At 53.1% G+C, this 21,094-nt stretch overlaps 1 protein-coding gene across 6 annotated transcripts in view; it reads right to left on the bottom strand.

Moving 5' to 3' along the window:
- Nucleotides 1–21,094, bottom strand: part of SUN1 (Sad1 and UNC84 domain containing 1) — a 53,990-nt gene that overhangs the window by 4,653 nt on the left and 28,243 nt on the right. For 5 of the 6 annotated variants that reach the window (XM_066342078.1, XM_066342081.1, XM_066342077.1 and 2 more), the window contains 16 exons: nt 20,818–20,994; nt 16,574–16,771; nt 15,931–16,011; nt 15,127–15,219; nt 13,973–14,071; nt 13,401–13,494; nt 12,812–12,870; nt 12,536–12,681; nt 11,903–12,142; nt 10,043–10,129; nt 8,943–8,986; nt 7,642–7,777; nt 6,003–6,257; nt 5,422–5,506; nt 3,300–3,415; nt 1,307–1,474 (listed from right to left, as the gene is read on the bottom strand). In XM_066342078.1, the coding sequence (XP_066198175.1) occupies nt 1,307–1,474; nt 3,300–3,415; nt 5,422–5,506; nt 6,003–6,257; nt 7,642–7,777; nt 8,943–8,986; nt 10,043–10,129; nt 11,903–12,142; nt 12,536–12,681; nt 12,812–12,870; nt 13,401–13,494; nt 13,973–14,071; nt 15,127–15,219; nt 15,931–16,011; nt 16,574–16,771; nt 20,818–20,994 (2,078 nt within the window). The remainder of the gene's footprint in view (nt 1–1,306; nt 1,475–3,299; nt 3,416–5,421; nt 5,507–6,002; nt 6,258–7,641; nt 7,778–8,942; nt 8,987–10,042; nt 10,130–11,902; nt 12,143–12,535; nt 12,682–12,811; nt 12,871–13,400; nt 13,495–13,972; nt 14,072–15,126; nt 15,220–15,930; nt 16,012–16,573; nt 16,772–20,817; nt 20,995–21,094) is intronic. The other variant, XM_066342083.1, reaches the window with a different exon arrangement.

Raw genomic sequence — 21,094 nt, forward strand, 5'->3', positions numbered from 1 at the left:
GATGGCTAACAGTTTTTGGCAATAAAGTATTTTTGAATACGAAGTGTGTATTTTTTTAGACATAATGCTGCTGCATACTAATTCGACCACAGTAAGTGTGAACATACTTTTTATGTGCACTGGGAGACCAAAGAGTTCATGTGACTCACTTCACTGCAATACCTGCTCTACTGCAGTGGTCTGGACCAGAACCACATGTCTCTGGTAAGTCTATGACCAACGGGGAGTACAGATGACTGTCTACATGTCTGTTTCAGATAGGAAACGACTTTTCTAGGTATAAACACCATGGAAGAAATTACAGGTAATGAGCAGATATAACTAAAGACAAAATTAACTGACACTGGGAAGTCACCCCGCAACAGGATAACCCATGATTGAAAAGCTGAATTAGTCCTAAGAAAACTAAGCTTCCCAAAGATAGGTGAGTAAAGACAAAACCAGAATCTATAGAAAAGGAAACACACACGTGAAATACATGGAAAAATAGGTTAAAGGAAGATTTTTTACCTGTCAGGTTAGCAGAGACTAAGGACGCCACTGGAAAGGGAACTACGATGGACAGACGGCCCTGGTAGAAATGCTAACACCACGTGTGGGGCCGTGAGTCGGTGGCCCAAGACACGCTCATGCCCGCTCCACACGTGCAGGGCAGGGAGTGCCCTCCTGTGTGCCCATCTAAGGAAGTGGCGGGAGGGGTGATGCCACCCTTGTGCTGAAACGTGGAAGCCGAGTTATGCAATGGGAGCTGGTGCGGCAGGCGCGGGTCAGCTGCACAGTGGGGTTTTATGCTGCTATTTAAAGTTGTGTGTAAAGGGTTCACTGCCACGGGGAAATACGTTTTCTTAAGGCAGGAAACAAATTTTATGAAGTGTTGTCTCAACTATACTTTTTAAAAGGAAAAAGAAGAGAAAAAATGCCGCCATATGAACGGTGACTTCTCTAGGACCTGGGATGCCAGGTCTTCCCCCAGTTTCTTCATTCTGTTCTGGAAACTCAACATCACACAGTGTGAGACCTGCCTTTGCAGCCAAACAGACGAGAGAGGAAGTAAGTTCTCCAGGTCCTCCACCACTCACACTCGAGCCAGCAGCTGACACACTCCTCCAGGCACCCTCCCTGGGAAGCGTGAAGTGTTTCCCTCAACAAAGAGCCTGCCTGCTCGGAGGACTGACGGGAAAGGGCGAGGACAGCTGCAGCAGCCCCGCATGCGCGTCACCAGCCTTTGCAGGCGCATGGCTGGGAAACACCCCGAATGGGATGGGGAGGAGAGGCCCCCGGGGGCCCCCCAGCCTAGCACACTCACATAGACAGCGAAGTCCTTGGGTGCGCTGGTGATGTTGCCCGTGGGCGACAGCGTCTTTGGTATGTGCTCCAGAGTGAAGCTGCTTGGGTGGATCTCCATCGACAACCTCACCACCAGGTACCCCTGGGAGCCTCTGAATGCCCAGCAGTTACCAGGATATATGTCAGGCTGGGGAAAAGGCAAAATACTAAAAATTAATAGTTGAACAAGCTCTTAACCACTTAAAAAACAGAAGAAAGACTGATAATATTGAAATAAAAGGGAAAGAATTTTTGCATGGTAAAAAATCACCAAAAGCAAAACCAAAGACAAACTAGGGAAAGGGTGTGCAACTTGGCAACTATCTACAACACGCAGGGCATTTCATAGACCGTCAACCAGACTGATGCCAGCGCAAGGTGTCTGCGGTCTCCAAGCATGTGAGCAGGCCCACCTGGCAAAGGAGCAGAGAGTCCCAGGTTTATGTGGCAGTGTCACTATGGCTCCCCTGACAGACTACTGTCGTCCTAAAGATGGACGGTCAGTGTGCAAACTAGAGCTCGGGAAGACTGGCCCTGGCAGCCTCGACCCTGACCCACACCACCACTTCCATCCTGAGGTACTGGCAGGAGCAGGAACCGCCGTGGGCTCCGGACGCCGACGGCAAGGCTACTTACTCTTCACTGCCCAGGGGGAGCCCCTGCCCCCACTGCCGGCTGCTCTGTGGTGCTGACCACAACAGGCCTTCTGTGCAGCCAGCTGGGAGGGAAGGGGCAGGAGGGAATGATACGAAGAAAAGATCTTCATTCTCGGTTTATCCTTTGTGCCCTAAGCTCCAAAGTCACCCCTCTCCCACCCCGTGAGAAGGGACTTGGGCCCTTAAATATTTCCCCTGCCACCCCAAGGACCATGTGCCACCAGCAGAGGCACATGGGCTCCCCGCAGCCCCCTGGGGTGCTCTGTGCCTGGGGCCTCTGGTGAAGAACCGTGGAGGGTGGACTTCCGGCAGGCTGCACTGGTGCGGCAGCATTCAGCGAGCTGCCTGTGCCCTCTCCTGGGAGGGCTGGATTGGAGGGGGCCACCCTGCCAAGGCAGAGGGTAAGAGCTCCTCCCCATTTGCTGCTCCTGGCGTCTGGCACCCGCTGCTCCCCCACTACAGCCAACAGTCCTCACACTCCTTCCCACTGGGTGACTGGTGCTCTCATGCTCACACAAATATGCCATGCAGGGGACGGCCGCTTCCTGACCACCAGGGGACGGCGTCTGTGTAGGAATGTGAGTGGCTCTATGGACCATGGGGACTGAGGGAAGCAGACCCCAGCAGGGCACCATGGACAAGGCAGCTGTTAGGACCACAGGGCCCAGAACTGTACGTTTACGGACACTAACTTAATGCTCGCCTTATTCATGAATTCTTGTAGACTGTGGTTTTTAAGTGAAAGGTAGCTACCACATGAATGAGTCACACAAAAAACTATTTGAATTTTCTTTAAAAACATCACTAATGTAAGGCAGCAGTTGAGTCCTGAGGTCAGGTGAACATATCTGGCAATTTAAATTCTTCACTCTTCAGTCCTTTAAATCTGAGACCAGTGCCTGAGGCGGCTGCGAGCCAGAGGCCCCGAGAAAGCGGTGCGTCCGAGATCAGCAGGTGCGTGTGCGCGCCACTTGTGGGGTGCTCAGGCCCCCGTTCTGTCTAAGACATGAGTGGGCCCAGCAGTCATGACATGCCTGCTCACACCTCGACAGGACGGGACAGTCAGCCCCCTGAAGGCGCTGCACGTCCCCTCGGGGCAGAGGGGACGGGCGGGGTGGGGGCTGCTGTCCTGCCGTGTCTGCTGCGTGGAAACGCAGAGCTGCACACGGACGGTTTGCACACTCCTCTGCAGGCACCTCATACCTTAGTAAAAAGCTAAACCATACATCAGGACGCTGGTGGACACAGGCACCCTCATCGTGGCCGTCCTGACGCACACGCCCTCGGGCAGGGGCTGGGGCCTGGCCGGGCTCTTACCTGGATCACCACGCGGGGGGACTGGGAGAAGTACCACAGCGGGATGCCAAACAGGCTGATCAGCGCCGTCTTGGTCTCGTAGGTTTCGGAACAGCGAGTACTCAAGATGCTGCCGCCTTGGAGCAAACGAGGTTGGTTAGCTTCAGCGTCAGGTCTGCTGCTTAGGGATGAGTATCACTACCCGCCTTAGGGAGTTACTGGACATGTCTTAAAAATTCTCAAGTTTGTGACTTGTGTAAAGAAGCTTCTACTTCAGGCTCAGCCCAGTCTAACAGCTGTTCCAGACCAGTGTCAGGAGCGTGCGAGGCTCTGGGTGCCAGTCTGTGCCTGCCGACACCAGACCCTGCATCCTGCCTCCTGCCCACCCAGTCTGCCCTAGCGGGCCAGCAGCTCTGCACCAACTTCTGCATGTTTTATTTGTTTATTTATTTTGTATTTTTCTGAAGTTGGAAACGGGGAGGCAGTCAGACAGACTCCCGCATGCGCCCAACCGGGATCCACCCGGCACGCCCACCAGGGGGCGACGCTCTGCCCATCTGGGCTGTTGCTCTATTGCAACCAGAGCCATTCTAGCACCTGAGGCAGAGGCCATGAAGCCATCCTCAGCGCCCGGGCCAACTTTGCTCCAATGGAGCCTTGGCTGCGGGAGGGGAAGAGAGAGACAGAGAGGAAGGAGAGGGGGAGGGGTGGAGAAGCAGATGGGCGCTTCTCCTGTGTGCCCTGGCTGAGAATCAAACCCAGGACTCCTGCACGCTAGGCCGATGCTCTACCACTGAGCCGACCGGCCAGGGCCTGCACATGTTTTTAACTAAAGGATAATGACTCGAATAGGGTGCTGCTGTCACCTAGCAGGTGAGGGTTAGGGTTTAGAGGGCTGAATTAATAGGCCACAGTAGCAGGACATTAACACCAAGCCAGCTGCTGGCAGTGAGACATGTCTGCTAACGGGGACAGTTTCCACCTGGGAAACAAGTGTCACGGCACCGGAAAGTGGCGACTGCTGCACAACACCGTGCATGCACCAGGAACCACTCAGCTGCAGGGGCCGAGAGGGTCGAGCTCACGTCAGTAATTACATTTCAGTGATAACAGACAGGAAGCGCTAATCCACAGGAGACAGGCAACAGGGTGCTGGTTCCACAGCCGGCCAAGACGAACCACTAAGAATGAAAACTCCCGAAAAGGAAGCCAAGGTCCCTGAATGTGCCGCACTCACCACACCCACCTCCCAACGGGACGGCAGGACGGACAGAAGAGCAGGTGGTTCTGCTCTTGCTGACCAACAGACTGAATTTCTGAACCTCTGAATTATCACCTTAAAACATCCTATTGTAGCCGGACCTGGCAGTGGCACAGTGGGTAGTGTCAACCCGGGATGTTGAGGACCCCGGTTCAAAACCCTGAGGTCTCTGGCTTGAGTGTGGGATCATGGTCACCGGCTTGAAGCCCAAGGTTGCTGGCTTGAGCAAGGGGTCACTGACTCAGCTGGGGCCCCCCAATCAAGGCATGTATGAGAAGCAATCAAAGAATAAAGTGCCACAACTGCGAGCTGATTTTTCTCATCTCTGTTCCTACCCCTCTAAAAAGAAAAAAAGTCCCCACGTTTGATCCAAACATCACAAAGGTCTACATGTGGCATATACGTGGACCACAAGACTTCGCTAAACCACAATTCTGATTTTTCAAATAAATTTGGTCCTAAAATATCTGGTCTAGGGCCTGGAGACAGGCAGTATGCAGCACTTAACAGACCATAATTTTTATTTCTTTGAAAAGCCAAATTAGCACGCCCACATCCATCCATTGAGTTTGCTATTTCTCTGATGGGTGTTATGACTGGCCCCCGGGACTCTGTGGCCCTGTGGGAGGCAAGAATCCAGGATTTCGCAGACGAGCTGACACCCACACCTGCTGTGAGAACTGTCAGCACAGCCCCCGGCCTTCCCAGGGGAGACCCTGACCATACCTAAAACCAGACATGAGTGATTCGCCTAGAAGAGGCTCATTTCTGAGAGCTCAACCAAGGTCCTTACTGTGGGACGTGGGGCAGGTAGCAGCTTCTAAGTCTGCACCTATGAACAAGTGACTGTTCTGTTCAGTCATCAGAGGTCCCTCCACTCACCGCCAGACTCCAGAGCAAAGTCCACCATGCCGGTCTTGTCCTGGGAGTACAGCTTCAACGCGTTGTTTACGATGACGTGAGCTTGCTGGATGGAGGTGGGTGCAGGAGGGGACAGCGAACCCGGGGAGGAGAGACAAGGCTACGTGTTAATGCCAACGTTTCGGTGAGGACATGCTCTCAATTAGCTCTATTTTGGGAATAACAGGCAGCGGGGATGTTTCAGCAAACCCAAACTTCAGCCTGCACCACGGCAGGGCCACCAGAGCCCATGCGCAGGGTGCAAACCACCTCCCAGGCCCCGAGCAGAAAGCCGTCTGGCACGTGAAGCGGGGACAACAGTGCAGAGCAGGGACTGGGACTGGGCGCTGAGTCTGGAAGGTGCGCGGACACCAGGCAGATGGGAGCTCTGGGACAAGAAGGTTAATAAAGTATAAAGTATTCCCAAGAAGCGGCTATGGCTCCAGGCACGACTGCTACTGCACCCTGCCCTGCGCTGAGCGCCCTCCGTGGCACTGCCATGTGCTTCATGCTCGGCTATCCTCCCCCCGTGGCGTGACTTCCACGGCCTCGTCTCCACCTACCGCTTCTGTGATCCCAGAAAGCCCCTCCTCGTGCACCGCAGACAGGACGGTCTCGGATGTGGGCCTCTGTTTTGTCACAGAGACCTGGTGGGTGACGTTCTGCAGTATGCGCAGCTCTAGCTGGCGCAGGAGAACCTGCAGGTCGTCCTTGCTGACAAACTGCGAGGACAGCTTCTGCAGCAGCCAGTCCAGGGAGCCGTCCTGCTGACCGTCGGAGAACAGGAGTCGGACTGCCTCTCTGACGTGAACATCGACCTAGCAAAGCCAAGAGGAAACAGAACAAACCACTTCTGCTCCCTGCTCCCACCCCTCAGATGCCACAGAAGTACCCCCAGCTCCTCAAACTCCACAATGCAAACGCCACGATTTTCCCTTCACAGTAAATTTAAGGATCCCTCCAGAAATGCTGGAGTGGATTAGAGAGAACGGAAGTAAAAGACAGCACAGTATGAGTGGAGCGTGTGCCCAGAGCCAGGAGGGAGGCCTCTGCCAGCCCAGGTGTGTGAGGCCCCTGGGGGACAGTGCAGAGATGAAGGAGCCCCTTGTCTTCCAGACATATAGACACTTTAAACGTGACCATGACTATGATCTATCTAGACATGTCCACGTCATTCCTACACACACTGCTCCGTACAGGACGGCACCTTGAGAGCAGCTCGGCCTCTAGGCTAATGCACCCACGCAGCGCCCTCAGACAGCCCACAGCACAGGTGCACACCTTTACGACCACCGCCCTGGACACGACATGCCGGCATTGCAGTCCGGCAACCCCTGCCCACTGACGTCACGGCACTCACACTCAGTGTGCATCTGTACCACTGCCGCCACCTCTAGAGGACGAGTCGGTGCAGTTGCTCGTTTCAGACACTGTGTCTCTGTGACTGGTCAGCCCCCCAGGACTGCCTCCTACAAGGCTGCAGGCATTCACCACCCACTGGCTACAAGGACCCCGCTTCCCAAGTCAGCATAGGACGCTCCTGTCATCACTCCCACTGAAGCACTGAAGAACAGTCGTTCATCTGAATTTGCGACCTGAGTAAGATGGAACTCCGGGGTTGTGTGCCAACCTATGCTGGCACTGTGGTCCCCTGTCACCTCCGGCTCTATGCACAGCAAGGATGTGCTCATCCCCAACCTACTGACTGACTTAGATGACTTTTGCATGCAAATGTTTTTTCCATTTTCATGCAGCTGGGAATGTCTAGATTTCCTCTTCTGCAGAAGGATGTGTGGGCCTGAAGAAACACTGTGGTGTGTTATGACCTGAGACAAAGCTTAAGGGGGCAATAAGCATCCGTTCGGGGCAGTAAGCGGCCGGTCGGGGTAATAAGCATCTGGTTGGAGCAGTAAGTGTCCAGTTGGGGCAATAAGCGTTCACTCAGGGCAGTCAGCATTTGCTTGGGGCAATAAGTGTTTGCACGATGCTGCATATGCACAAAGCCAGCCTGGGGTCACATGTAACTGGACAGGGCAGGAATGTACATTTTAATTATTTTATTTTAATGTTATTTTAAATCTTTAAAATCTTCAAATATAGGTAAAATAAAGGTGTTTTTAAAAGAAATTGATAAACATGAGACATCAGCTCAGGCATTCCTTCACCTTCTAGGACCACAGAGAACGTGGACAGGACACTCACTTTTTCGTGGATTGTGTGGACCTCCTCGCAGCTGGTCTTCAGGGGCTGCCAGGCCGACAGCTCCGCCTTCAGGTGGCCCAGCTCGCGCTCCAGCTGCGACACCGCGGACCGCAGGCGCTGCTCCTGCTCAGCCCCGCTGGCCGGCCACAGGAGGAAGGGGACAGGCTCAGTGAACTCTTGCAGGAGCAGCCAGTGTGGCCTGAGACGGCCACGTGTGACTGCTCCCTGTTCTCCCACACAACGCTCCACACTGCCATGCCCCAGTCCGAGAGGCTCTCCCACGCCGTGAGGACGCACCCTGCCCAGCACGAACAGCTCTCACGAAACTGTTCAGTACTTGCTCTCTCCCCTCACAATTGTAAGACAATTCAAAGATGAGACACTATTTACTAGTAACCTTCACAAAACTGAATATGAACTTTCTACGCTAATGGAAAAGACTAATGGACTAAAAATGTAACGATTCTGTTTTTGCATAGAAAGTGTATACTATAAAATACTGCAGTACCCTAGTAATACTTGTTTATGGGTAGGTGCAGTTGTTGCAACATCAACAATTCATACTCAAGAGCACAGCCCCAGGTCCACATCAAAGCATATCAGACAGGTGTCTACAGACACAGGGTTGTGGGGCCTCACCACCCTCTCAGAGGACACACAAGGCCAGACCCCAGCAGCAGCAGGAGAGAACAGGGGAGGCTCAAGCTCTCGGGCTGAGCCTCAGGATCCCTGAATGACAAAGGGTGACTAGGTCATACTTAGACAAATGGGGGGGGGGGACTGTATGGGTAAAATTACGGCGTGAAGAGGCAAGCAACTGTCAGTGTGGAGGAGGGGACGTGACGTGTTAAAGGACTCGGAAGGGGGCATGTGGGAGGAAGCACCAGGCACTGTGGGAGCTGCTGAGGGACCAAGAGAGGCCTGGAGCCCCCGCCCCGGCTATGACAGGCCGCAGCCTGGGTGTGGATGGCCTATCTCAGAAGGCAAGAGTCTGCCCACATGACAGGGCTGAGCTCTGAAGCCCACAGTGCCAGCAGAGCTCTGGTCACAGTCCCCTGACCCACATGAGCCCGGCTCCTCTGCACCCTGAGGACGCCCTCCAACCGCTCCAGGTCAAAGCAAGTGCACGGTGGCCCTGGGGCTGCTGCATGGAGAGCAGTGGATGTAACAGCCCCTCTGTCCTCAGATGGCTCCAAAGGGCCTCCCAGAGAGACCACGCCGTCCATCCCTCCAGAGCTGCCTCTCTCCAGGCATGGCCACCCCACGGCAAGACAGACACTGGCTTATTTCAGTTCTCCTACCTCTCCGTCCTTAGCTTGGTCTGTTCTAATTCCTTCTGGATGGCCTAAAAAGTATGAGAAACAATCTGTTTACATGGTTATATGATGAGTTTTCACAAAGCCATATACTCGATTAACTCTGTGTACACATATTTGGGGGTTTCCCCCATTATCCAAAGTCCAGACCTGCTGGCTGGCAGGAGAGTGCTGTTTATCTTTTGAAGGCAAGTTTTAAAACATGGACGGCATACACAGGCGTATACATCACAGGAACACTTGACACGTGCAACAAGTGGCTCCTAGGCCAACACCAGGGCCTCTGGGCACGCTGACTTCAGTGGCAAGCACAGGGCAAGGCAATGACAAATTCCTGCAGGAAGACCTGCCTGACCAGAGGGTCTGCTCAAAGCACAGGGGCTGCCAGCACCATCCCATGCCAGGGGGGCAGGGTACACCTGACCATTGGTCACTTCCTGCAGACTTAGGGCCGGCTGAACGCAAAGGAGACCATGAGGTCCCCTATCCTCAGCACCTGAGAACATGTCATCACCAACTAATGAGCTGAAGGTGCCTGGTCTGACAGTAACATAGCAGCTGTCCCACATCCCCAAAGGACTGTGGCCTGCCTAGGGCCACAGTCACCAACAGACAGCCCTCTCTGCTGGGCCCTGTGTGTGCCAAGTGCAAACACCCTGGCCTCTGGCCTCTGACTTCAGCAACAACTGGGAATAACTTTCCCATCACAAAACTGATATCCTCTGTCAAAAGATTTGGGTCCTTCTTTTCTGTCGAGAGCCAACGTGACTCTGGTGGAGGCTGAGTGGCATGTGGGAGGCACAGACCCAGGGCCCGCCCTGGCTTCACAGCCCTGTCTGCGGCCAGCAGACACCCACCGGGCGCAGGACCAGGGAGCGGGACACACTAGGAAGCTTCCGAGTGACGGGATGGAACCACCCCAGGGGAGGGCACAGGCAGAGACTTCCTCTGCAGTTCTGTATAGGATAGCAGCGAATAGCCTGAAAGGGGCACTTGAAAGCCTCAAGGTGTGAAAAGCTTGACCCTTGTGGACGTTTTATCAAGGAGAGCACTTTGTTGGGAGCCACAGGGAAAGGAAGGAATACCTCAGATTTCTCCGTCAGTTTTTTAAGAATGTCTTCCAAGTAGGAGATGCGCAACTCATGCTCATGCTGGAAGGTCCCAGAGTCAGTCTTGAAGAGGAAAGAGAGAAACAAACATGGAGAAGGATAAGCAACACGTAAACGAAACCTGGCGAGTAATTTCCACACAACATCCAGAAGCGAGAGCGTGCACTCACAACCTCGCCTGAGTGCCGACACTCTGACAAGGCCCTCGTCCTCACGCCCACGTCGGGGACGAAGACCCTGCTGGAGCACACAGAGCTTTTATGGCTAATGAGCGCATTAATGAGGTCCTGTGATCACCAGGAAACACTGAAGGCAAAAGCAAATCAACCACTATCCAGTGATCAAACAGTCACTTGGCACCCACTGCACCTAGTGATTTAAGTAAAACAATCATGGATTGTTTGACACTGCACGTTTATTCCCTCAATCGTTTCATGTTCACATGAACGTGGCACACAGATGTTTACTAGGAATAAACCAACGAGAACGGTTCCCCAGAACACAGGTAACACCCTTCGGAACAGGTGTTCTCAGGTGACTAAAGTCCTGAGTGGCCCGTCACGCTCCTGCTGGGCAGAGAAGGGAGTGATGAGCAGTGATGAGGGAAGAACGAAGGCTCAGCACAGCTAGCAGCTGGAAAACAGGATACACACCCTGGGAGGTCTAGAGAATCGATGCCAATCACATAAACAAAGGGCAGTGACACAATACAAACAACAGGGCACAGAAAGGAACCGTCCATTCAGAACAACAAAAATCCAGGTCAGAAGACAGGAAAAGTGATAAACATTCTTGTATGGGGAGTTTCACTCAACTTATACCCCTCTCATTCCAAATCACAACCACACGACTTACAAACATGCACATGAAAAACTGAAAATAGATCAGAGCACACCCTGGCCACAGGGGTGGAAACAGGAGTCACTCATCCGCTGTCCACCGCCCAGAGCCTGTCCAGTGGGACAGCCCCACAGACCCTGGTACCTGAGAAGACACAGAAGGGCTCAGTTCACCCATCAGCCGCCTACCCACGTGCTGCTACAGCCAGCCGCACAGCCCTAACCGTGGTAAGTGGGTCTGGCAGAAACCACCAGCATGGACCACGCCGCAGGCAAACCAGTTAGGAAAACATTCCTTCTTCACACTCACGTAGCTCCCACCAGGCGGGAGGAGACAGCGAATTAAACAAGCAACAACGACCATGTGGTTGCTCTGGGTCCTTCCAGGTGAAGAACAGAGTGGTGGGAACGTGCCTGGAGCTCCCACATGGCCAGGGCGCAAGCAGGGTGAGGCACGACCTCCCAGAGAGCCTGGCCTGGGGGCTGCTCCACCTCAGCGGACCTGGTTCTGGGCAGGGCCAAGGGAGCAGACCTGCAACCCTGTGAACTGGGGGGGGGGGAGGTCCTAGTGGCCCTGGACCACAGTGTGGACAGCGGCATGGGCCCTTCTGAGACAGAGACACCAGGGGTGGTGCATGTCTTAAAAGATTTCAATCCAAAATATCTGAATGAAACCACTCTGGAACTTAAAAAAAACGAACATCAGTTTGGAGAGAAGGGGCAACGGGGCTTTCTTTCCTTGAGAACACAGAACAAACGAGAAACGCTGAGGCCCATGGGTCCCTTCAGAATAGCAGCCCAGCCCCACACGCAGCACACACTCTGGTGGGTCTGACACACAGCACTCCCCGTGGGCGGGCCGGTGGCCAGCGCAGGAAGTGCACTGCCCCTCACCGTGAGACCCCCCCCCCCCAAAAGCATGTCCACACCCACTGCCATGCCCCTCCCACTCTTGGTCCCCCAAGGAAACCAAACATTCAGGACTTCTCAGCCTCACCTGAGAGCTCAGCGGTCCGCCGGCACCAATGTCCTTCAAATGCTGCCCCACCACGCTCTTAATCAGAGACGACATCCCGGCACGCCCCTCATCCAGCTGGTCCACCCGCACTTGCAGTGTCTGGAGCAGAGCTGACAGTTCTCGCAGCTTCTCGTCACGGCTCTGACACTGTCCAGACAGAAAGGTCATCTGCCTCTCTACCTCGCTCACCCAACGCCAGGACGAAGCCTCAGCAGCGCCCTGCAAAGCAAGAAGATGTTCGCACAGCTATGAGACACCGACCGGCACCCAGCAGCCTCCAGCACAAGGCCAGTCAGAGCCACAAGCAGAGCCTCACGGCCCAGCGTCAGCGCTGTTCTCAGAGTGCTCGGGCTGTTCTCGTTTTCTCCCTTATACTTTCTGTAATTCCAAAGTAATGAATACTGTTATTCTTGAAATTCAAATGAACTGAGTAACAACACTACCTTAAAGGTGCGTTATGTGAACTGTTTTAGAGCATTTAGGAGCTTGATGTTTAAAAATATTTTCTAAAACAGGACACCCAACTGAACAATCCTGTGTCCCCCACAGTGTAGGACAAGTCACTCTCAGAGCAGACCTGTGACGCCAGGTAAGAGCTTCCTAACTGGGTACCTCTGGAGGCCGTTTCTGGTGAGACGCGTCAGGGGTGAACATGTCCTTGGGGTCACCAACCCTCTGTGCTCGGAGCATGTGTGTCCAGTTGAACACAGGCAGGAGGGAGAAGAAGCTGCCCTGGCCCCGTGAGGAGAGGCCAGCACCTTGAAGGAGAAAAAAACCACCATGAAGTGTGCAAGGGCACACTTGCTGCCTGCCACAAAGTGCACGGACTTCGCTGACTTACGTACACATGTATCAATCATCAAAGGTGCTAAGTCAAATCATACTTACCTAGTAAAAGTAACAGTGGAATGAGCAAGACTAAAAACTTGCAAATATTTCGAAGGCACCTAAGAATTAACAAAACAAAACCAGGTAAGTGGGGAGACGTGGAGGCAGGGCCAGCACCCCACGCCCCTCCCGCTCCGCAGTGGAGGTCCAGTGGGAGGGGCATCACAGCCACAGCGACCCGGTGCAGGACACGCACACAAGGCCACACTGGGGCTACAGGAAGGCACACGAAGGTCCTTGGTCACTAGCCCACTGAGGTAACCTGGTGTCATGGGCACTGCCCCCGAGCAGAGTCGAAGGGGCTGGCTCCTGGCTGTGTGCCCTGCACACGTCCCCTGACCTCTGCTCTCTGCTGTTTCCTCAGGAATGGTACCAGCCTTTTCTTTCTCACAAGAGTGATTTGAAAAATTAAGTAAGAACATGGAAGCATTTTGTAAATATAAAATGACATAAATGCAGGCCATTAATATACCAAACTACAAAAACTATATAAATATAAGCTAAATCATTATAAAATAATAAATGATACCCTGCAGTTAGCACAAAGTCAGGTCTTTAAAGTACCAAGCTAACATGTCAGTTTTCTTACCTTGTAAGAAGAAACACGTTCAGCCAAGAAATCAAAGTGACAAACTGGTACCATCCATTCCCTAGCCACCAGAATGTTCCAGAGGCTGCCTTCCCTAGGAAAGAACACACCAGTCAGTTTCAGGAGATGCTCTGAGGAAAAGCAGACACTCAGACATACTGTTTTGTGAACGCCAAGCAAGAAGCACCAGGAAGCTGACGAACAGATACTGAAAGCAGACAGAACTGCAGTTAGGGAGGAGGTGGGGTGAGGTGCTAGTCAGCAGAGCAGGAGTCCACATGCTCCAACCCAGGAACACACACCGGAGCGACACGATGCTCATGAGCGCCCCAGGCAGGCTCAGGGGGGGACACGCCACGCATGCACCGCGTCCCCGCAGACCGAGCAGCTGGTCTTGCACAGACGCGAACACCAGGAACAAAGAGCCATGCAGGCCCAACAGAGGAGGGAGCAGGCACAGCCGGGGCAGAGCCCGGAGACCTGACGTGGGTGCTGCTCTGGTCAGGTCACTGCTCACTGCAGCTGGTGCGGCCAGAGCACGGAGAGTGCGAACACAAGGGCAGGACGAGCACCTGGAGCCGTCACCGCCACCCAGAGGACAGACAGCACGGCCTGCGACACGGCCCGGCCCGCAGCTCCGATCCTGCGCAGCGCCCGCATCGAGACGTGACCTGTGACAGACGAGACGCGTGCAGGGGGCACTCAGCACCAGCTCCCACGGCAACCACACAACACCTGCTAGGATGATTTTACCAAAACGCTCTCCTGTATCAGGAGGCTGATTCCCTTTGCAAGGAAAACGAAAAACAAACTGTACTCAAGTCCGAGCAAGACACTGAAATTAACTCCTGAAAACCCTGCTCTCTGAACAGAGTCCTCCCTCCCCCTGCGGACATCCCCATGAAGCCCAGCGTGGTGGCCGGCAGCTGCCCGCAGGCCGGCCGTTGGTGCCAACAGGATTTATGTGGAGAGATAATGAGGTACTTGAAAGCAAATAAAATCCCAGACACCAGAGTGAAACAATGATGACTTGGGACCAAAATGAAAACCAGCCTACAGGCTAACGTCTTCCAGTAAAAAGACATTTGGAGTCACAAATGGTACTCTGGATGAAAAGATACAACACAGTAACCCTGGCAACCACACATCACACACAACAGAAAACTGCTTATCGAGTCAATTCTGTTCTGTTTTTAAGAGTAACGGCTCATGTTAGCTTTTGTGTGTTGGCTCCTGAAACTATTCAGTAATTCCAACAAGGCTGGTATGCAAAGAAATACAGTTTTGGAGGATGTTTTAAAATCTATTATTGTATGTTTATTAACAGTTAAGAGAAAATTACTTTAGAAACTCAGCTTTAAAAAAAATGGCTGCCTATAAAAAGGTGCCCCTTTACCAAGAAACGTACAGGTACAAACTGGAAGACAGCTAACTTTTTACATAAATCTCCCTGCTGCAGAGGGCTGAGGTGCAGATAGCGCTCACTGAGGACAGGAGGGAACCAGCCTTTTCTAAACCTTTAATTTCACCTCAAATAAGGTTTTTCGTACATTTAGTTTATGCTAACTACAGTTACAAAGTTATTAAGAAAGACAAGCTCCACATTTTAAACCAAAGTCAACATGAATCCTGTCAGTTTTGAACCAGCACTCGAATGCCAAGAGTGAACCAGGAGCAACAGGTGTGTGTGGAGCAGCAGACGAGACAACGGACAGTGCGAGACGACCTGCACGGGAAAGGCTGGGCCACAGGGTCCCGGGAGACTGCAAGTGGGCGGCTGTGTGTGTCTCAAGGTGCTCCGTCCCCTGACCGTCATCACCTGTGGGTGGTGGTGACAAGCAGTTAATGCGACACATAACATGCAAACCCTGTTCATCAAAAACTGTGCACAGGCCCTGGTCGGTTGGCTCAGTGGTAGAGCGTCGGCCTGGTGTGCAGAAGTCCCGGGTTCGATTCCCGGCCAGGGCACACAGGAGAAGCGCCCATCTGCTTCTCCACCCCTCCCCCTCTTCTTCCTCTCTGTCTCTCTCTTCCCCTCCCGCAGCCGAGGCTCCATTGGAGCAAAGATGGCCCGGGCACTGGGAATGGCTCCTTGGCCTCTGCCCCAGGCGCTGGAGTGGCTCTGGTCGCGACAGAGCGACGCCCCCTGGTGGGCAGAGCGTCGCCCATGGTGGGCGTGCCGGGTGGATCCCGGTCGGGCGCATGCGGGAGTCTGTCTGTCTCTCCCCGTTTCCAACTTCAGAAAAATACAAAAAACAAACAAACAAACAAACAAACAAAAAAACCTGTGCACAACAATGGCAGTTTGAAAAAATTAGGAAACTCGTTTATGAAAAACAGAAGACACTCAAAGCCTGTGCCCTCTGGTGGCTGCTGGCTTCTGTTACTACGGCTTAAGCAGCAGCCCTACCAGCCTGCCCACTCAGTGCGGGCCACCGAGCTCATGGGAATGACGCATCCTCCGTACTGGTGGCCTGTGGGCACCAACGCCAAGAGCAGGGTGCCCCGTGTAGGACGAAGCCATACTTACACGACTCCCCATTCACACTGAGGTGACCGTCCTCTCTGGGCCACTCTTTTCCTGTCATCCTCCCACCGTGACCGGAATGAGCTGCAATACACGCAAAACAGGCTTAGAAAGCTCAGCAAGTTCATAGGCTCCTGAGACCCCCAGGGAGCCAGCAAGCCAGAGCACCCGCACGCTGGCCACCTGGGTGAGCACAGCCAGAGGTTCGCACAGGACAGGACAGGAGAGGGCAGGTGACAGGGCTTTGGTTAGGAAGAGATTTTCAAGTCCCACCTGGCTAAATTATACGCCCACGAATACAGGACCAAGATGGGCCTGCCCAGTGTTTAAAACATTATTCTAGATGCCATTCAGATAAACTGCTTTTGCTTTAAAAAAGTAGAATCAGAAGTTGAATACATTAAGTTTTTATTTAAAAAGTGACTTAGAAGCATTTAAACACTGTTCGACTGTCAGGAAACAGAACACGTAAAGAGCATGTTAACCCTTCGCAGCTCCTTGAGAAAGAGCAAAGCACGCACGCAGGAGTCCGCGTTAAGACCGTAACAGCAGAGGCGTGGACGCGCCATGCTGGAAAAAGGAGGGCTTTCTCCACCGTGAAAGCATTGTTTGGTGGAAAAAAGAGAAAATATATATATTTAAATACCTTTTGACTCATGGCTTTTTGACTTATAGCTCTCTGATTCACCATCTTTTGATTCATAGCTTTTCAATTTGTAATTTTCTGATTCATAATTGAGCTTCATTAAAGCCACTCGAAAAAGTTGCACTAAGAATGATGAAAAAGATGACGAAGTGGACGTGGCCAGCCACAAAATCCTATCCACGAAGAAAGACGCACCGCCTATTAAAAAACCGTGGACACAGTTAATTCCCTCCCACAAAGCGGCAGTCTCCTCCCGAGTCAGACAGCTGACCCACCCGCTCCAGGCAGAGCCGTGCCTGCTCTGAACAGACACCAGAGACAACACGGGAAGCGCCGTAAGGACAAGGGGCACACGGCCTGGCGTGACACACGTCATCCCGACAAGGCAGAGCTGTCGACACAAAGCTCTCTCACCAGCACGTTATCACAAGACACCAATACCATTTACACACACTCTGCAGTAACCACCCCTTACCTGACCAGCCACCCACTTTCCTGCTTTCCTGCCATCTCCTGCCACCTTCTCTGCTAACCTAAACCGTGCGGGTGACATGCTACAAGTCACAGTTGCTAGAAGATTTTATTCTTGGAAGTTTCTTCACTGGCAGTTGAAACAGGCTTGTTTCTACACGGTCAAGTGCCCCGGGATCACCTGGAGACATGCTCAGTCCCCCTGGTTGGCCCAGGAGGTGCTCTAAAGCTCAGCTTGTGCACCCCCACCCTACTACCCAGCTCAGCAGAACCTCAGTGACTTCAGGATATGTGGCATGAAGCCAGCTGGGATGAGTGATGTCAGAGTTGGAATGACTTTAAAGAAATACAATTAGAGCTTCCTCTTCAAACAGTTTCAAGTGGTGAGATACTGGGGACCTGGCACCCCACACAAGAGGGCACAGAGCCGCGGGCAGCGTCCCAGTCCCGCCACACTGCATCCCACACTGTGCAGAGCGCGACAGCAGAGGCCATGGGAGAGGTGATGCAGGGTCAGTCTCACTGAAAAGTGCCCAAATCCATGTTTCATCCATCAAACTGAAAAACTTTTCACAGACAAAAATATGAAGACCTGTCAAGAGTCTATGGCAGGGGTCCCCAAACTTTTTACACAGGGGGCCAGTTCACTGTCCCTCAGACCACTGGAGGGCCGGACTATAAAAAAACTATGAACAAATCCCTATGCACACTGCACATATCTTATTTTAAAGTAAGAAAACAAAATGGGAACAAATACAATAATTAAAATAAAGAACAAGTAAATTTAAATCAACAAACTGACCAGTATTTCAATGGGAACTATAGGCCTGCTTTTGGCTAATGAGATGGTCAATGTGCTCCTCTCACTGAGCACCAATGAAAGAGGTGCCCCTTCCGGAAGTGCGGCGGGGGCTGGATAAATGGCCTCAAGGGGCCGCATGTGGCCCACGGGCCGTAGTTTGGGGACCCCTGGTCTATGGGCTGGGGACCCTCACAGCATCGTTGCGGGAGGGTGAATGGGGTGTTTAGGAAGTCAATGGGGAGAACTTACTTAAATTGAAATTGTACATAATCCCTCTTCTTCAGCAGTGGTATTTACTTAAAGGCTGCTGGTTGAAACAGGTTTTAAAAATCTATCTGAATGCTGCGATGGCTTTTTCAGGAGAGCGGCCCCAGTCCAAGGTGCTCCTCCTCTGGCTGACCGTGGACACGGTGTGGCACCCTCTGCTGCAGCCCTGCAGGTCCTCTGCTGCTGTGTACCAGGGAGCAGAGGCCTCGTCCCTAGCTCTAGCAACAAAGGCTGCTCCCACACGCAAAATGCTGCTCTAAGCCACCGGGACAATTGACCGTTTTTCAAAAGCATGACCCACCTAAGTTAATCTACACCTTTCTGGGGGGACATAAGCACTGCCCTACGTATCACAGATGAGTCTGTGTCAGACTCTCACTCCCCGTCACTTCTAGCCAACCCAGGAAGGTCTGAGTGCGGAGGGTGCTGGGTGCCCGCTGACACGGCCATGTGGCCATGACACACTGCTGAAGGGGACCTCACCCTCACGGGAGGGTTTCTCACTCGTGTGTGCACACACACTCATCAGCAGCCTGTGCTGTGGGGGACGGTTTGACGTTCCAAGGAAAAGACTGTGAAACCTTTTAAAACCTTTTTGATGTGAAGCAGAAAATCCCGTTTTGTTGTTTGTAAGGAAAACGAAGCAACAGTTAATATGCAGTAACACAAGAATAAACTGTGCTGCCAGCCTCATCCTGTAGAGACATATAACTTGTTTTCTCCTCATAGTCAAGAGCAGTCAAGCCAGGAAGTTCAGGTGAGGGAGTCCACGGCTACCCCTAAATGCACACCTGAAGACACAACTGATGGCGTCACTGAGCTCAGGACAAAGAGCGGCTGCTGTCGGTTTCACACGTCTCTGCTCTGATCCGAGCGACACGTCCCTACAGAGCTGAGGAGTTCGCTCTCACACTGAGGACACTGCTATGCAGGACACTGCTATGCAGGACAGTGCTGTGCTCAACGTAGTGACGGCATGCTTCAACATGCAGCCTCAACAACCCCCAGCACTGGCATCGTGTGAGCTCAGAGCCATCAGGTCTGTGCCCTGGCTCCCTGCCTTCATGAGCCCAGGGACAGCACTGCAGGCAAAATGCAAGCTCCATCCCTCCCCGCAAGCTGCACACTCACTAAGCCTGTTTGGCAGCCTGCATGGTGGGGACAGCCATAGCCCCACAGGGCTGCCGCGAGGGCCAGGCAGACATTGGGGCAGAGCCCGGAGCAGAGGGAGTGCTCGGCAATGCCAGGCTCCTCATGGCCAACCCAGGTTCGGTGCCAGAAGCACAGTGAACGCACAAACACAGCGCTGCCCTCTGGCTGCTGTCCGGCCCCCATCCTGGGGCGTGTCCTCCAGCCCTGCCAGGCAGCCGGCACCTGGGCTGAGCGCACTAGGAGCCAAGGGCTCAGAAACGAGGTGATGCACGCCTCCTGCGAAGGGTGCCCTCGCTTCTCCGTGCCGTACTGACCATGACCACCGGGCAGAAAGTCAGCGACTGCATGGAGTGCCCAAGCCAGCAGGGGCATCTCAGCCACACAGTGAACCAGGAAGGGGCCTACAGCTCTGGGGGCCCAGGACGAAGCTCCACAGGCTGGTCTGCCAGGTCACGGCAGCCACAGCAGCTTCCATAGTCCTCCCTGAGGACCTTTGTGTTCCAGCGACGGCAGCCAGGACTTTGACGTCCACCCTGCTTGCCAATGGCCATGGCTACACTCGAGGGTCCATGAAATGAGAGCTGCCACCCCAAAAGAGCCAGTGCTGAGCTGTCCCTGAACCTGACACTGCCTTGGTCACGAGCTCTGGAGACTGGGGAACCTGCAGGCTTACGCCCGTGGGCATGACCAGCTCGGCCACAGCGGTGAAAGCACCACACGGAGCTGCTCCTCCAGTGTGCGTGTGCGTGTGTGTGTGCAAGGGACCGCTCAGCTCCACTAGTTCCTCCAAAGCACCAGTTCACAGAATCTCAGACACCCCTAGAGACAACACTAACCACACAGAATGGAAGCTGAAAGAGTATCAGAAGGAACAAAGCTAATTTTTGGTGTTTTGCTTAAACTTTGATAATTTTGAGGTCAAATCTCTGACATAAAAGAGTATAGATGCTGAGGCCTGTAACACCAGGTTTATAAAAGGAAGAACTATGGGGATATGAGAAATCTCCATAGAGAGAAATATTTTTCTCTTTTTTTGTGTGTATGTGACAGGGACAGAGAGAGTCAAAGAGAGAGAGCCAGAGAGAGGGACAGATAGGGACAGATAGGGAGAGAGATGAGAAGCATAAGTTCTTCGTTGCAGCTCCTTAGTTGTTTATTGATTGATTTCTCATATGTGCCTTGACTGGGGGGCTACAGCAGACCGAGTGAGCCCTTGCTCAAGCCAGCGACCTCGGGCTCAAGCTGGTGAGCTGTGCTCCAACCAGATGAGCCCACGCTCAAGCTGACGACCTCAGGGTCTCAAACCTGGGTGCTCTGCATCCCAGTACGACGCTCTATCCACTGCACCACCAGCTGGTCAGGCAATATTTTTCTCTTTTTTTAAAAACATTTACTTATTAATTTATTTCTGAGAGAAAAAAAGGAAGAGATATTCTCATATGTGCCCTGACTGGGGATGACCAGCAACCTTGGTGTGTCGGGACGATGCTCTAACCAACTGAGCACCCGGCCAGGGCTCTTTCTCCGAGTCCTCACCAGGAGAGGGACTCACGTTTCTGACTGCGGTCCCGCGAGTATACCCTGGAGGCGGTGGTGTGGGTAGCGGTGTGAGAGGAGAGCACCTCCTGGTGCTCCGACAGCAGGCTGCAGGCCCTGCAGGTGTAGCCATTGCTCCAGGCTGCGTCGGTGGCCACAACACCATTTCCCTGAATGACAGCTTTATTTCCACCTGCAAGTTTCAAAAAGTAGAGGGAGCCTGTTTACTAGGCTCTGTGGACACCTAACTAGAATTTCTATCATAAAAACCAGGGGGAAGAAAAGGATTGAGA

Source organism: Saccopteryx leptura, chromosome 6 (genome assembly GCF_036850995.1).
Source record: "Saccopteryx leptura isolate mSacLep1 chromosome 6, mSacLep1_pri_phased_curated, whole genome shotgun sequence".
NCBI lineage: Eukaryota > Metazoa > Chordata > Mammalia > Chiroptera > Emballonuridae > Saccopteryx > Saccopteryx leptura.